The following is a 17,547-nucleotide window of genomic DNA, read 5'->3' as shown; positions in this document are numbered from 1 at the left end:
TTGACCAACTCGGTGCTTATATGTAATCGCTCCTTTTCTTCATTTCTTTCAGAGGCATGCCGAAGACCTTGTTTACAAGGCAGAACACGGTAATAATGCGCACCATGAATAAGTATCTGCAGAGGTAGACCATTATGCAGTAGTTATGCCCTCACCTTCAGCATGTCATTTAGGTGCATTAGAGAGATAGTGATTAACTTTGCACTGGCAGCGCTCTTCCACTTTGAATTTCAGGTCACGTGTCGAATTGTATTGGATTTTTAGGGTAAATTAGTTGCTTTTGAGGCCTGGTTGCAAAGCACTTAAACATAGCAGGTAATGCGTCTAAGATTGTCCATGTCGGAAAGAGTTTCAAACTCTGGCCTTTGCACATCTTTTAAGGAAGGAGTATACAGTGGCCCTTGCAGGTGCTGAGCCCGGGTGTCCTGTCTGTGCCACTCTTGTGCTTGTACGTGCACCAGACGAAATATGCATGACCCATGGCTATGGCCTGTGAACGTCTTGTACTGTTTTTGCATATATTTGACTTCAGCTAGGATAGTGTTAACATTAGGAATATTCGAAGTACCTTCGTACTCTGCACACTGGATGTCTGTATGTCGTTCTATATATGTTCTGTTGATGTAGGAATGTATTTTCATTCTTTCACACACACTTCCTGACAGTTTAAAATAGTTTGCAATGGCTTGTGTTTTTCGTTTACTGCGAGAGAGCATACATACAAAGATATAATTGTGATATCTAAAGCAAACATGATGATGGTGTTCCAGAGGCTGCCTCCTCCAACATAAATTTTAGATGGTGTCATGAACAGCAGTACTGTTGGAGCAGCGTTTAGCAAGCTCTGACAGCATTGAGAAAATGCTGGGTATTCCTTGGCCTCGTTGTTGATGTGACAAACCTTATGTCCAGCAAACAGGAGTACTTTTGGCAGCACCAACAGAGTAATCACAGGAATGTCAGTTGCTGGAGTTGGTTAATCAGCATTCCATGGTCCTTGACCATGGAGACGTGAATGAGTATAGGTGATCAAACAGCACTAGTATTCCAGTCTAGTAAATCTTAGCAGAGTCAAGACAGTGGTGTAGGGGGTAATAGGCTCCCCTATTTTTAACACATCCAACCCTTGTAAAAGTAAAAGTTTAAGGGACCCAAGGAAAAGAAAAAAACTTTTTCTGCCAGCAGCACTACCCCGTTTGGATGCCCAAGGTTCTTCATGATGAACATCGGGTGGAGTCCCATTTGGCACAGGGGGAACCTTTCATTATGGATTCTCTAAAAAAAAATCTCTACTGCATCTGTGATCAATATCAACCAGTGGATGATTAAAATAGAGACGTTTTGCGGATATTGCAATCCGGGATTCCTGCAATTTAGTCTGGGTCAAGGTACTGGAGAAGAATGTGGAGAAAATGGACGCCTTGTGGTAGTCTTGTCTGGAGGAGGAGTTACTTCAAAGTATGAAGTTTGGAGACAGTGCCATAATTATAATGTCATGCTTTGAAACCACAGTGTAGAGTGTTGACAATTGACTGGAGCCAACAGAATTATAGTATTGGGCTTCCTGCTTCCTGGGGAGAGAGCAGCCCTGCTGAGATTTCTTGAAATAAGTTATGGTTCCGCTAGTAACAATGGAAAATGTGTGTGTAAGTCCAGAGGCTGTATGATTAACTTCTATAGCATTCTAAGTTATGTCTCGACTCTGCTCTTAATTCTGTGGGTTGCACATTCATTTGTTACCTGTTTGCTTTTCCTTACACCGCTTTCATAGTAATAAACAGGGTTGCATAGTAACCAATTCTTAAGCAGAAGATTGACTTTGCGGGGCCCCGAAGAAGCACTCAACAGACCAGAAAGACTCCCTCGCTTGACAGGAGGTGGGGTATAAATGCTCTACGTAGAGCGCAACAGACTCCTGCCGTGCAGGATTCAGATTAACTTTGTGGGGCTCTGAAGACGGACTGAATAGACCCGAAAGCCCCTCACTCCTGCTAGGAGGCTGGGCGTGAACACTCTGCATAGAGTACAACAGACACCCGCAGCACAGGCCTGCCTATGCCCGAATGAGACTGGGCCCGCCCCTTCTTTTTTTTATTCTCGCCTGTCTTCAGGAACATCATGGTTAAGCTGAAGCGAAACACCCTGCTAATTCTAATTGTAACACCACCAAGGGCTCCTGTCAGAGTAGAGTTACTCGGTTATGTCTTTTTTAACTTATGTGGTGGGCGTACTCAGGTTAGGCCGGCCCTGTCTTGCTAACAGGTGCTGTCACCTAAACGTACTTGTTCTTACGTTTATTTTTATTTTTTTAAATGGAGCAATCAAAAACGGTTAATGGGCAACTAACGGTTTCACTATATGTGCATGTAGTACACACTCTTTTATGGTTCAAAATAAAGATTAGGAATTAATGAACTAATTGTAATACACTACAGATTCTGAAGGCCTTAATGTGAGTTTCTGATTTATCCTGTTGTCACTATAAGATTAAAGTCCTCATTATTTAACAGTTCTAACCTCTTTGTGTAGAACTATTTACCATGTCGCTTTGGTAGCGGGAGCATTTTCGACATTGGATCCTCTCAAAAGAACTAGTCGTCCCAAACCTCGTTCTACTACCATGATCTCCAAAAAAAACCCTTTCTAAACTTTTCCCTCGACTATCCCCCTTTACATCACCAAAAACCTCATTTTAATATTATGATCTCCCAAACAACCCTTCTAAATTCTTCCCTCACCTATCCCTCCTTTGACTCATCCCAAAACACATTTTGCTACTATGATTTCCCTAATCCATTTCTAGAGACTCTTCCGCCCTCCATCTATCCTTATACTCATCCCAAACCTTATCTCACTGCTATCATCTCCCAATAAAGACTTTCTAGACTCTTGGCCTCTTCTATCCCCACATTATCCCTTTCAATCCAACTAACAGACTCACATGTCCAGCACTCAAATTAACTCAAATTTCACTAAACGAATCCACCACTAATCCTTTTAGAGTTCTGGAGCAGCATGCTACTTGGCGAAAAGCACTTTGATGCCTCGTCAGGGCTTGTAAGTGCTATATAAATACAATAAAATACAATAATAAACAAAGACAGCAGCCATGCAATGTATTAATAAGTCTAGCTACTGATGGATGAGTTACATTCTGGTTCTGCCTACCTACTACTTATCTTTGAATGTTATTCTCCCAAGACTATCCTAAACGGATTGCAGTCTTGAACCACAACCTGTTTCTGAAATGTTTGTTTAAGTAACAGAGCATTGGCTAGAGTCGTTTTTGGAGCCAATCAGTCAATTTACCTTGGTGCAGTCCATGACTCAGTTGAAGCATTTGTTCCCACCAGTTTCTCCGGGAATGTTTTGTAATCAACATCCACACTAAGTGGACAGATATTCAGAAGGTGCATCGACAGCAGAAGTTGTGTGGATTGAGGGCAAGCAGGCACAGAGCAGCATTAGCAGGCAGTACAAACGTGAAAGTCCAGTTAGCATCCATCTATAATGAAAATACAAATCCAGTGAGTATAGATGAGAAGGTAGTCCACAGCCACACCTAAACCGCTAGGGTGCGTACCCAAGTAGAGCACTATGTTACATGGTCTGGCGAGTGAGTCGGATATATACAAATGTGAAGATTCATCTACAAGTGTAGATTTACAGAGGAATGCACGAGTGGTACATGACTCTCTTGGACAACCCTTTCCATTCCAGGCACCATCATGGCATCATTAGGCCAGTTAAACAACAGAAGAAGACAGAAAGATGAAAGAAACTCCAAGTTACCAACTGGTAAACGGACCTAATGTTAGTTTAAGGCTATAGGCCCTAAGCTCCCAGAAATGCAAGCAAGCACTAAAATGGTGGTAATGAGAAAGCCTTTAAAATGCATTCCTTTGTTCCTGTAACATACATTTTTTGGCTCGAGTTGTTATTGCTTAACTATCATGCTTAATGAAATCTTGTGCTATTTAAAAAGTAACTCTGTCATTAGGTGTATGTGACACCTGGGGAGCAAAGGGAAAAGGCATCTCTTGTCACTTGTCGTAATTTACGGCCCTAAACAAGCTACAGGTATTGAGGGCATCCCCTTCTCTCAGTGGTTGTTTATTGGAGACGATGGAGGATATGCACATACATGAACGCTGGCTACGGATGCTCACTTAAAGGAGAGAATCATGCCGGTTTCTCCTTCCAACATGCACGCTTACAGCACTCAGGTGTCCACGCACCATCTTCTTTGCATGTAGTCTTTGGAAGAATTAGGTCTTCTGTTATCTAAGCATCCACTGTGAGACTCACTCAGCAGCTACAGGGAATGCACTGCGCCTGCCCTTTCCACATCGCATTGAGGGCGGCTTTGCACTTTGGTTAATGGCTGAAGGAAGAGGCCCAAATAAAATAACACAGCAAAAAAAAAAAACGAAGTGGTAAAAACTGCATAAAAAAGATGAAATTGCCCAGTATCCAGCAAGCATTGGCAAAGTAACAGGGCTCGCCTATAAGACTTATTGGATATGCTAATCTTTGTTTCCCCATACAGTACAGTATTGTGGATCCTATGCTGCCTGGATAATAGAAAAGTAAAAGTGCAAGGTTTGGAAACTCATTTATTAGAAGGCACACAGTTGAGTAACCAGAGAATAACCCAGACTGAACACAAGTAGAGTGGTAGCCACTGAGGTTGGGTTTCCGACTTTGTACTTCTATGTACGATTACTAAAGAAATCATAAGAGCAATGAACTGAGCCTGGCCTGTGAGCCAGGACATGTTGCTGGTAATGCTGGAGAACGTCACCAAGATCCTGGATATGGCGGAAGAAGCTAATATAAATGGTGAAATGTATTTCCAAACCGGGTGATAAATCAAAGGGTATTAATACAAACATTTCTAAAACTGTACACAAGAACCCTCTAGAACCCCCTTCCACCCTCGACACACCCCGTCTCAAATGCACTCTCCTCAACTGCAGATCAGCCGCTAGACACTCCTCCGCTATCGCCGATCTCATCCTAAAATTGGATCTTGACTTAATCATCATGACTGAAACATGGCTAACAGAATCTTCTACACCTATAATGGACATTCTGGTTCCCCCCAACTACCACATCACCAGACTTGACAGGTCTGGCAATAAAAAAGGTGGCGGAATCGCATGTATATACAGGAGCAACCTCTCTGTCTTGAAAGTAACTTCCCCTTCCCTACCCTCCCCAACCTCCTGTGAATACATCTGCCTCGATATTATCAGTGAGGGCAAACCGATCTGCACTCTTCACGGCGTTTACCACCCACCCGGCGACAACCTTACCTTCTCCCAACAAATCATGGATATGATCTAAACCAACTCCGGGCGACAACTCACACAAATATACCTTGGGGACTTCAACCTCCACTGGAACGATCATAATGATGCGGTGGTAAAAGGTCTGAAGAATTTCCTTAACGCCCTTGACCTCACTCAAATTTGCAACAGTCCAACACACGAGAAAGGCTCTATCCTCGACCTTATCATCTCCAAAGAGGCCTCTATCCAACTCGAATCTATCCAACCCTGTGACTGGTCAGACCATCATATTATCACATTCTTCATCAATGAAAAAGTTAAATTTAACCCTGTTCAATCCGCCAGGCCCAAAGTCTGGAAAAGAGACATGAAAAAACTAAACTCAAACTCTCTGCCCCCCAACAGCTGCAACTTACTACTTCCTCCTACTGGCGTTAAGGACGTCCAATCCTTGACTGATCACTATCTTAACACTATGACCTCAATAATTAATGAAGTCGCACCCTTGCAGCTAAAAAAAGCCTCCGCAAAAATTTCCAATCCCTGGTACGACGGGAGTCTCAATGACGATAGACGCGCCATGCGAATGGCAGAGCGCACCTGGAGATCAGCTCCCTCTGCACTGAACCTAAAAACCCTGAAGAAAAAGAGAAATGCCTACTTCAGGAAAATAAAACGCTCAAAATCAGACTTCTTCAGCCGTCAGCTCGACCAAGCCAAAAATCGTCCGAGAAAGCTGTTTGAGCTTACCCGAACACAATCCAAAGAACAACCCCAACCTCTCAACACTATGTGCGAAGCTCCCTCCTGCGAAGACTTCGCCTCTTTCTTTAACCAAAAAACTGACAACATAAAGAATGATCTCCTCATGGACGCAAGCCTCTATCCCAAACCCCACTGCATAGCACCCACTAAACCAAAAAACAATGCCACTTGGTCAACCTTTGTCACCTACACGGAAGAAGAAATTGGCAGACTGCTCAGCACTCTGAAACCATCCAATCACCTCACGGACCCCCTTCCTGCTAACGCTGTCAAAGTCCTTACCCCGTCGCTCCTTCCACTCTGGACTAAAATCATTAACAGCTCACTTCAACAAGGGACCATTCCCGACTCCCTCAAAGTTGGACAAGTCACACCTTTGCTAAAGAAACCTACAGCCGACCCCTCTGACCTAAACAACTACCGTCCCATTACCAACATTCCGACTCTTGCCAAACTGCTAGAAAAATGCTCACAAATACAATTGACTAAACACATTACTCAGGTTTTCAGGTTTTAATGTCTTTATTTCGATGATAAAATCATAAAAGACAAATTTGACAAAACATTCATGAACAATTCAAAAATCTCCACATTATACAAAATCTTATTAAAAAACAATGTCAGTGTATTATCAAATATGCAATAGGGCTAAAATCCACAGTTAAAATGTTATTAAACTATTATTGGAGAAACCAGACATTAAGTAATACTAATCGTAAAAGTAGGATTGACATATGCAAGAGAAACCATTTACACATTGCGCATTGTGATCATGGGGCAGTTAGATTCCTTCTAGCTCTGATTGCCCATGCCCAACCTAAATACTTGGCCAAACATATCACACTAAAGTCAGAGGTATTTGTTTTTAAAGCCCGTATTGCGTCCGAGGATTTTCTACAGGACAAGCGTTTGAAGATGGGTTTTAGCCATTTGGAACGGGGTTCTTTATATTGAGGACAAGCAAACAGAAAGTGGCCCTCAGTTTCCTTGCATCCAGGGCAATATCTGCAAAGATTTGAGGAGGTTTTGTCCCAGGACGAGGTAAAGGAATTCAAGGGTAATGAGCCCACCCGAAATTGGTGGTACAATTTTTTGTCCATTGGCCTGGTAATAAGGTCCCAGTATGTCTCACGGGCAGGGTCAATCTTAAAGCTTAAAAAGCGTCCCGTCAAACCTTCAGAACTAGAGGCATGTGCCAAAGAAAGGCGGATTGAGGCCCAGAATAAACCCTTAAATTCCTTTTTCGAGGGGAAATTGTTAGTGCCTGGGGAGACCCATAGATGACTCAAGCCCATATCACACAGGCTCTTTTTCACTGAGCGAAGCCATGGAATTCGCTCCGAACCCCCCATAGCCTTCACCTCGGATAGCTCCTTTGCAAAAAGTGCCAAATCCTCAGAAGTCCATAAGCGCCTCCAAGTGGACACTACTCTGTATCTTGCCATGTCCGTTATTGGAAGACAACCCATGTCGTGGCAAAGTGGGATCTGTGGGGTTGATTGGGGCAGCCCCACCAGGTTACGAAGAAATCTACACTGGATTCTGTATAAGCTCGAAAGGTCCATAAAACCCCATAACTCTGCCCCATAGAGTGTGGCAGCATTAATTTTGACATCATATATTTGTAGGGCAGGGGCGACCCTTTTCGTGATAGTTTTCTTTTGCTCACGCAAGAGACATCCAGTCAGTTGGGCAAGTTTTAACTGTTGGGTCTCTATTTGTGCTTTCCAGGACAATCGGGAATCCAGAGTGACCCCTCAGATACGTCATTGTGTCGACTTGTTCCAGGTTAACCCCGTTTAATTGTACACTACTACGTATTGGTTTTTTCCTGGAAAAAACCATAAACTTAGTTTTTCCCACATTTATCTGAAGGTCATTTTTGTTACAATATTCCTCGAAGTGATTTAAAGCCTGCTGTAAACCTCCCCTGGTCTTTGATAGGAGGAGGGTGTCGTCAGCAAAGATCAACATTGGGAATTTCGTCCCCGCCAAGGATGGTGCATCAGTGTTAGTGGACCTAAAGAATTTGACTACTTGATCAATAAAGAGTAAGAAGAGGGTGGGGGCGAGAACGCACCCCTGACGGACGCCTCGTGAGACCGAAAATGAGTCCGTAAATTGCCCTTGAACCCCCCATCTTACCCTAGCAAAATTGTCTTCGTGTAGTCTAATGATCATCTCAACCAGTTCCCCCGGCATTCCTAAGTCCCTTAATACCTGCCATAATTTTCCCCTCGGCACCAAATCAAAAGCTGATTTCAAATCTATGAAGGCAGCAAAGATGGTGCCCCCACCAAGTATGACGACCTTCCAAAAAATCATGCAGAACCGTAGAACCTGGTCAATAGTACTTGTACCAGATCTAAAGCCCGCCTGTAATGGGGACAATATTCCTTCGAGTTCCATCCACCCATGTACCCTCGCCAGGATTATACGAGCAAAAACTTTTTGAAAGCAGTCAATTAGGCTAATCGGGCGATAGTTCCCTGGGTTTGATCTATCTCCCTTTTTATGTATAGGGAGGATCTCCGCCCCCTTCCATGTCTTGGGGATACGGGCACCTCTCGCTATGGTGTTAGCTATGCGTGTTAAATAAGGTACCCAAAGGCCTATGTTTGCTTTAAATAGGTCTGCTGGAATTTGATCCAACCCAGGAGCTTTCCCCCGCTTTGTTAAGCCTAGTGCAATCTCCGTTTCCGTTTCTGTAAAGGACATGATCACGTTGCCAGTGGGTATTGCATGTAGCAAGTTCGATGTGGACATTGGGTCAACAACCTCTGAACAAAATTGGGTGAAATAATGATTTATCCAGTCTTCCGGGGATACATGGTTTGATGGAGTACGGAAGTCACCATCCTTTCCACATTTAACAATATCCCAGAATTTAGTCTGGTTATTAGATTTACTGGCGTCCAGAAGGTCCGCCCAAAAATCATCTTCCCATTCCCTCTTTGCTTCCCATTGCACTCTTTTGTACCTTTGCCTAGCCACCTTTACTGCACTCAGGTCTCTAGATTTGACTTTCTCTATTAGATAACTATGGGCCTCTCTACACTCTCTATTATACCATTTTGCTCTTGGGGCATTTAGATGCCCGGTGTTTGGCTTACACGGTTTAGAGAGAAGGTTATTAAGCTCAGAGAAACATTTATCATGTATGCCCATGATCTTATCTAATTCGCTATGGCCCCTCTCAACAACAACAGACCTCATGTTATTTAAAGCATTCTTCGCCACATTTTCTATGTTGGCCTGGATCACTACATCATTTGATATGGTTGACCATTTCAGTCTCCTCCGGTCATTTGATATGGTTACAACCCCTTGGCCCCTAGGATCAGGTTCTACTAAACTTATCAGGTCATGCATTTTAAATTTCAGGGACAGTGGGTTGTGATCGCTTTCCGGACGCATAACAATTTCCATATCAACAATTAGGCTCCAATATTCCATTTTTAAGAAAATATAGTCAATACGGCTCTTTCTGACACCATTGTCGAAGGTGAAGTTGGCTCCAATGTCCGATTTGGTACGACCGTTTACGGCCCTTAGTCCCCAAGTGAGGCAAAAAGCAGTCCAATTCAGAGCAGCCTCCGTCGCTTTAACTGGTATTTTGTTAGAAAGTTCTGGGATTTTCCATGTCGCATCTTCTGCAAACCCCCAATTATCCTCCGGCAGGTACAGTGGCTCAATTGTACAGTTAATGTCACCTGCTAACATAATAAATGTGCCTTTGTTCCAGCCCGTTAGTAGTGTATCTAGGGCACCTATCAGCTTGGGGCATCGTCCACCAGGGAGGCCTCTAGAGTATATGTTAATAATAAGCATGTCCTGTCCCCCTGCTTTACTCAACCTTATAGCCAATATATCGGGGTTATCCACATACAATTCGGAAACTGAGTAACACCAGGCCTGTTTTACCCATATAGTCAGTCCCCCTGACGCCCGCCCTTTAGTGCCTTTTATTGCTGGTTTGAAAAAGTTTACAAATCCAACCATATAAAACGGAACAGTGGCCCAAGTTTCTTGCAGAAGCACAACCTCATGTTTACCTATGAACTCCAACCAGTCCTCAGAAACCAGACGTGTCTTGGCTCCAGCAACATTCCAAGACACCATGTGTGAAGTTAGTATGTCTATTTCTGCAGGATTGTTACTAACAGTGGGGGGGGAAAGGGGGCTCGGTGAGCACGCACTTGTTGGTCTGATTTCTTCTACATTAGAAGTGGAGACCTCTTCCCCAACTAGCCCCCCCTGTGTTCTAGTTTTGTTATGGAGCAAATTCTGTTGCTCCCTTATGAAATCCGAGGTAGGGAGGGATAGGTTATGCACTCCTTCCCCATTCCCTATAACCAGATTTGGTAACTGGGTCGGTGCACATAGTCAGTCAACCCGTTCCAAATCTGACAGTGCCTCAAAATGGTTAAAGAGAGGGGGGTAGTATGGGGGGTAGGGAGTTATAGGCTCTCGAGGCCTCCCCCCTCTAGATTTCCAATGATTGGGGCCCATTGAATAGTTATGGTACATGTGGGGGTAGAAGTAATCAAGGTGCAAGGTCTGGACATCACCGAGACGGGCAAATCTAGCTTTCCTTTGAATTCTATCCACCACCCAGGGATCTTTAAAAGAAATCAAAATACAGTCCCCTTCCAGGTCTTTTTCACCCTTGCCTACCCAATCAACTCTCCTTACATAGAGGATTTCAGTGGGGGATGACGGAGGGAGTGGACGATGTTTGTTTAGCCAGAATGTGACCTTGTTCCGCAAGTCCCCTTGAGACTCTTTGATGCCCTCTCTTAGAGGGGCCACCCCAGTTAGGACGATGGTGTATTGTGACGCTTCTGGAGGTAGATTAACTCTAGGAGGGTGTCGTGTGTTTCTGTTATCTGTCCTCTGATTCCTTTCTGGATGGGGGGTTTTCTTCTCCTTACCCGATAATGGTGTTTGCACTGTGGTATTATTTATTTGTTTTAGCGTGCCATTCGCTAAATGTTGTTTCGCTGGCGCGTTATTGGGAGCCAATGGGCGTTTGACCTTTGGTATTTCTTTAGTAGGGGCTCTACTGACAGTAGTCGGTGTAGCAGCTGCTGATTTTGCCCCTATTAGTGGCTTCTTATTATTGTGGGTAGTTGATGTCCCTGAGGGGATTGTTGTGATTGTCCCCCCGTTTTGATTAGCCCCCCCTGTGGAATTATGACCCCCTGTCTTAATACTAGAAGTTGTGAGTTTTTGCAATAGGTCCATGTTGATATTGACGGCTGCTTCCAAAACATCTATTTTAGCGGACATTATCCTGGTTCTTTCTAAGACCGGAAGCAATAAGATTTTAAACATTGCTTCCATCTTGGCCAACAAGACGTCGTCACTGCTAAAACACGTTGGACAGGGGTTAGAGGACCCAGAGTGGGCTAATGAGGGACAGTACACTATTGGGGGTTCTTGGTTGGTCTGGGAGTGGGAGGAGCTCGTCCTATTGACGTGATCTATTTTGGGTTGTTTTTGTTCCTTTTCTCCCTGTGGACTTGAGACGTGTTTTCTTTTCCGAGAAATATTATTAGTGGTTACTTGTTGCAAAACGGGCGTACTGGGTAAGGTAGGAACATTTGATTGTGAGGCGCCAGACGTGCTACTCTCGTCGTCCTCAAAATTTTGGCTATCAACTTCTAAGCTGGTCAGGTTATTATCGGAGTTCAGTTCCATATTTTCATTGGCCGTGGTTATTGTGGCTCCATCACCATCGGCATGGACTATTACTTCTGTCTCTATGGTAGAAATACAATTAAACGCTGCATTAGTTAAAGGGCTTTTAACACGGGCCAAGGCACCTATAGAAGAGCGTTTCCCAGTGACTAAGTCCAGGGACAATCTATGTTCTACCAGTTCTATTTCTTTTTCTAAAATTCCTGTAGCTCTAGAGATAAAAGCATCAAGAGGACCTGAGACAACACCCTTTGAAGTTTGTATATGCACTAAGCGCTGTTTACCAGATCTTAATGCCATAATTAGGAGATGATGTTAAAGCCTATAGATGTAACTTAATGAGGTATTACAGGATATAGATTGAACCAGGACTCTAGGCCCAACCCAACCTCGTCCGACCCCGGACGGCCACAGACGGTCCCGCCCTTGTCCCGGGCTTCTCCCGGCGCCCTCCCGCGCAGCGGGGGGGTTTCCTTCTTTTTATAGTTTTGCTGGGAACGCCGAGGGGGCGTGGCCGGCAGGGAGAGGAGCCCAGCTGGAAACGGGCGCGCGGGGACTCCTGGTCCGTGGAGTCCTCCGCTCTACCCTCGCAGCCCTGCCGGTCAGATGAAGCCCCTTGAAGTTAGACCGCCGCTGTGAATCCGCGAAGCGGGACCCGCAAAGCGGGTCCGGCGAGGAGGGGCGGCACACAGCAAGCAGAGACAAAGGTGAGGTGTAAGGTTCGCCGCGTTAGCAGGAGGAATCCACCGAAGGTAGGCTCAACTGTCTTTTAACTTTCCCAGAGATGGGGGCGTGGCCGGCAGGGAGAGGAGCCCAGCTGGAAACGGGCGCGCGGGGACTCCTGGTCCGTGGAGTCCTCCGCTCTACCCTCGCAGCCCTGCCGGTCAGATGAAGCCCCTTGAAGTTAGACCGCCGCTGTGAATCCACGAAGCGGGACCCGCGAAGCGGGTCCGGCGAGGAGGGGCGGCACACAGCAAGCAGAGACAAAGGTGAGGTGTAAGGTTCGCCGCGTTAGCAGGAGGAATCCACCGAAGGTAGGCTCAGCTGTCTTTTAACTTTCCCAGAGATGGGGGCGTGGCCGGCAGGGAGAGGAGCCCAGCTGGAAACGGGCGCGCGGGGACTCCTGGTCCGTGGAGTCCTCCGCTCTACCCTCGCAGCCCTGCCGGTCAGATGAAGCCCCTTGAAGTTAGACCGCCGCTGTGAATCCGCGAAGCGGGACCCGCGAAGCGGGTCCGGCGAGGAGGGGCGGCACACAGCAAGCAGAGACAAAGGTGAGGTGTAAGGTTCGCCGCGTTAGCACTCAGTTTGATCTCCTCAACTCTCATCAATCAGGCTTCCGAGCAAATCACAGTACTGAAACTGCTATGACTCACATAATTGACGACGCCCTTCAAATCCTAGATCATAACGATACCTGCCTCCTCATCCTCCTTGATCTCTCCTCCGCATTTGACACCGTCAAACATGAGAATTTACTTGAACTATTAAACACAAGAATGGGCCTATCTGGAACTGTGCTCAAATGGTTCACGTCCTTTCTGCATAACAGGTCGCAGAAATTCAAGAGCAACAACTTGATGTCCGCGCCAAGACCTGTATCGCTAGGCGTACCACAAGGATCCTCCCTATCCCCAACTTTGTTCAACCTAGTTATGGAACCTCTCACCACCTTGCTACAAGAATCCAATGTACACTTCCACATGTATGCTGATGACACCCAACTTTATCTCAAACTACAATCACCCAAAGACATCACGCTCTTGAACTCAACGATCAGAAGCACCCAATCCTGGCTGGCCGCTAATCATCTCAAACTCAATGCCCTTAAAACAGAGTTCCTTCTGATCTCACCTCCCGCGAAGATCACTACCGCACAAATGTGGCTTAAACACCTAACGGCACTCAATGTTCAACCCACCATCGTGGACTCAGCAAAATCTTTGGGCATAACACTTGACATCAATCTCAGCATGCAGGAACACATCAACAAAGCAACTAAGGGAGCGAACTACCAAATCAACACCCTTAGGAAACTTAAACCCTTCCTTCCTGCCAAAGACTTCCAAACTGCGGTACAATCACTAGTCATACCTCGAATAGAATACGGCAGCACCGCCCTCTGCGGTCTCCCCCTAGCTACTACGGCACCCATAAGAGCCTCTTTAAACGCCGCAGCGAGATTTATCACTGGATCGAAAAAACACTCACACATCTCCCCTGACTTCAAATCCCTGAACTGGCTGCCTTTTGAAGCCAGAATACACCTGAAAATCGCTTGTTTGACGCACAAGGCTGTCCACCTGAGCTCACCTAGATACCTCGCTCAGAAGATGGCGATTTCTGGAGGCTCCAGAAACACTAGAGGCACAAACAATCTTTTGCTAAAGCCTAAAAGATTCCGCAAGGAAAAAACGTATAAACGCTCTTTCTCAGGAATGGCTCCCAGGATTTGGAACTCACTCCCCCCTGAAACCAGGCTCATCCCCTCTACCATACTTTTCAAGAAAGAAGTAAAAGCGATCCTCATGGCTAAATACACTTGAACCACTACTGGGGATCAACTTCAAAGACTCGATACTGATCTGTACTACTTGTTCGAACCCTTTGCATTTTTGTTTGACTTTGAAATTGACTTACTTGATTGTTTATGATATCACTTCACTGTACTTTTAACACTATGATGTATCTGTGTATATATGCTCCCCTCCTCTGTAAAGCGCTCTGATATCTGCAAAGATCTTGTTCGCGCTATATAAAACTTTCAAAATAAATAAATAAAGAAGTGATTGAGCGAATCATCTGAGGCGGTTTTCAGGAGTCGCCTCTTTATTCGCGCTATTTATAATACATTTTATTGTCACTAAAAAGCAATTTCTGGACAACAGAAAGCAGAAGGATTCCATTATATTTCTGTATAACAAAAAAGGAGAACAAGTGAAATATTACAATTTGTAAACGAAGGAGAAAATAAGTTGAAAAGGCTTAGGAAAACTACAAGTGCATGACAATGGAAGTCCTTTTGAAATAGGTGTGTTGTCTGTATTCGCTTTCTTTTGGGCAAGAGGATTGAGGGTCATGCTCAGCACAGCACCACACTGCTCTGGAAAAATGTCCGATTGTAAAGAAGTATTGTTCTAAATAAATTATATTTCAACGTAGTCATCAAATTAGAATGGACATTAACAAACCACACATTTTGTTGTAAATAAGAAATACACGCACAAAAAAGCAATATAACAGTTTCCACTGGCACCGCCCCAGGCCTAACAGGAAACATGTTGATGTAAATATTCACCCAAATTGTTAGGGAAATAGATCGTATAAGTACTGTACTTGCTAGAGAATCAAAAGTTACATCAAGAGTCAAGTATTCCACAAAGCGAGCAACTAAATTGCAATATGAATCTAGGATTACATGAAGCGGAGATAAAAACCGTTTGTTCCTTATTCTCTTTGGAGCTGTGTTGTCCTTGTAAACAAGCAAAACTTGTGTCAAGACAATCAATCAATTAATCAATCGGGTATTTGTTAAGCGCCACTACTCACCCGTAAGGCGCTGGAGGGCGGGGGAGGGTCGCAGATTCCAGCAGGTTCTAGCCACAATGCAATAAACTACTTCTGATTAGATTTCAAAAAATGTTCCGAAGAAGGTTTAAAATTACAAGCAAAAACATGTTCAGATATTTCTAAAATACAGAGAGGCTGAAGCTCTTTGGCATACTTTTTTTTCTTCTGAAAAAAGGGAGAGCGTGTGGAGAAGGGAGGAGGACGGCAAAGGATTCCTGCTTATTATGCAGTTAAAAATAAATGATCTAAAAAAAAAACCACTGTCATCAAAAGAAACACGATCCCCTGAGCTAGATAGTTAGAAAGCTTTATCCTCACACAAAGACTAGGCCTTTCCGATTAAGGCGGAAAATACAAGACTTTCTACCTAAGCCCTACAATGAGAGCATGCGGAGAGCACCGAAATATGACAAAAATCACAAGCTTTGCTCTAAAAAAGTAGCTTAAAATTGAGGTTGAATGGAACTTCAGTATGAAGCCAGGATTAAAACGTGTACAAAAATTGATGTGCGTTTATGTCTTTGGTACTTGGTAACACATGGTGCGAGACAGCAACACAGTGCATGGGCAGTGAGGAGAGAGAGGTATACAATTGAGACAACTGTAAAACACTAGCACTCTCTTGGAGTGCTTCATGAAAAGAGAAAATATAGTTCCCGGAGAGTAAGTACACGTGGAAGGAGGGAAGTAGCTAATCAGAGAGGTGGTAAACAAGCTATGCCTATGCCCCACGGTAGGACAAACTCAAGATGCACTGCCTAATGCAAAAAAAGTCAGCAAATAAAAAGCAAGCAAATGTGAGTGATCAAACACAAAGCCAATGGTAAGCAGTGGGCAGAATACATCTCTAGGTAAACTTTCACTAAATAATGCACTGGTTCTGAACAGCAACAATACTGAACCTCTTCTTTATAACTGTATTTTGCAACGCGTTGGTTGAATTGAGAATTTTTTTAACACTTGGAGCCAACGAGGTGCATATTTATTTAGAAATATGAAAACTCATTTGTTAAATTTATAGTGAATGAAAGTATCTCCTTGTTAAATGTGAGAACACAAGTTAACAGCAGCTCATGTATATCTTGTGGCCAGGCTTGCGTAAAGGAACATTGTAGTATTCTTGCTATCAGTGTTTTGGACTGCTATAAGTAAGTACCATATAATTCATAGTTTACTCTAGAGTCCTCAATATAATTCATAATAGAACTCTATAGACACCATCCTATTTATCCCAGTGACCATCAGAGTTTAAAACCTAGAAACATTGGTAAATGGTCTTTCTAGAATAACGGGTAACCTTTAGCATGCTACCGAAATTAAAATTTGTCCTTACTTAGAGCACTGATTTACGATCATTCATTCTCTATTGAAAATAGCTCATTTTCTCTTACCATTAGACAGGTTCGACATTTAGAGCTCAACATGTTAACTGTAAATTCTACGCTGTGTAATTTAACATAGAATATCGTTTTGTTTTTTTTACAGATTGCAGCGATTGCCCGGTGAAGCGTGTGCGATCCACATCTTTCACCTACAGCCCCTCCTATAACCTGCCCGAAGCTGGTAAGATATTTCCCTATTTTGCATGCAGCGGTCGATTATTTTTTTTGTAGATATTTTGTAAGAGAAGTTTGGATTCATCTTTGATGTACTAGTAAATCAAAATGAGGCACGATAACACCTTTGAAAAATTGTCACAGGTAGTTTTTTGGCAACCTGAAATAAGAGAAGATACATTTTTAATGCCACACAGCACACAGTGACAGCTTTGGGGTACTGGACTTATATGATGCCATGGGTGCATGACAAAACTAGAACACCTTCATCTTTACTGTTTCTTTTGTACTTGAAAAAACATGTATTTTTGCAGTGAGAACTTTTTTCTGGCCTCACGTGCAGGGCAGTGTTCTGCCATCTGGTGTTTGAGTCTGGAAAGTCCCTCCTTAGGCTTTTTTTCTTTCCTCTTGGATATTGAGCTGTAGGTGGGTTGGTCCTTCCCCCTATGACATTAGACCAGTGCCCTCAAACCCCAGGGGGTTGTCACCATGTTGAGATTCTCTTTTCCTCTATTGGACCCTGAGCAAGATTCCACAGTTCTAGGTCGAAGACACCGAAAAATTAGAAGACGCCAAAAAAGGCGGTAAAGACCAAGAGAAAAGGTTACAGATATCATTAATGATGGAGAGAGACACCAAAGAAATAGGGAAGCCATTGAAGA

At 44.0% G+C, this 17,547-nt stretch overlaps 1 protein-coding gene across 1 annotated transcript in view; it reads left to right on the top strand.

Moving 5' to 3' along the window:
• RANBP3L (RAN binding protein 3 like) overlaps window positions 1-17,547 on the top strand; it is a 176,623-nt gene that overhangs the window by 20,067 nt on the left and 139,009 nt on the right. Inside the window, exons 4-5 of the mRNA XM_078677756.1 lie at window positions 53-89; window positions 16,815-16,892. Of these exons, the coding sequence (XP_078533882.1) occupies window positions 53-89; window positions 16,815-16,892 (115 nt within the window). The remainder of the gene's footprint in view (window positions 1-52; window positions 90-16,814; window positions 16,893-17,547) is intronic.

This window comes from Lissotriton helveticus, chromosome 2_1 (assembly GCF_964261635.1).
Source record: "Lissotriton helveticus chromosome 2_1, aLisHel1.1, whole genome shotgun sequence".
Classification (NCBI taxonomy): Eukaryota; Metazoa; Chordata; class Amphibia; order Caudata; family Salamandridae; genus Lissotriton; species Lissotriton helveticus.
This window is presented reverse-complemented; position numbering and strand designations above follow the sequence as displayed.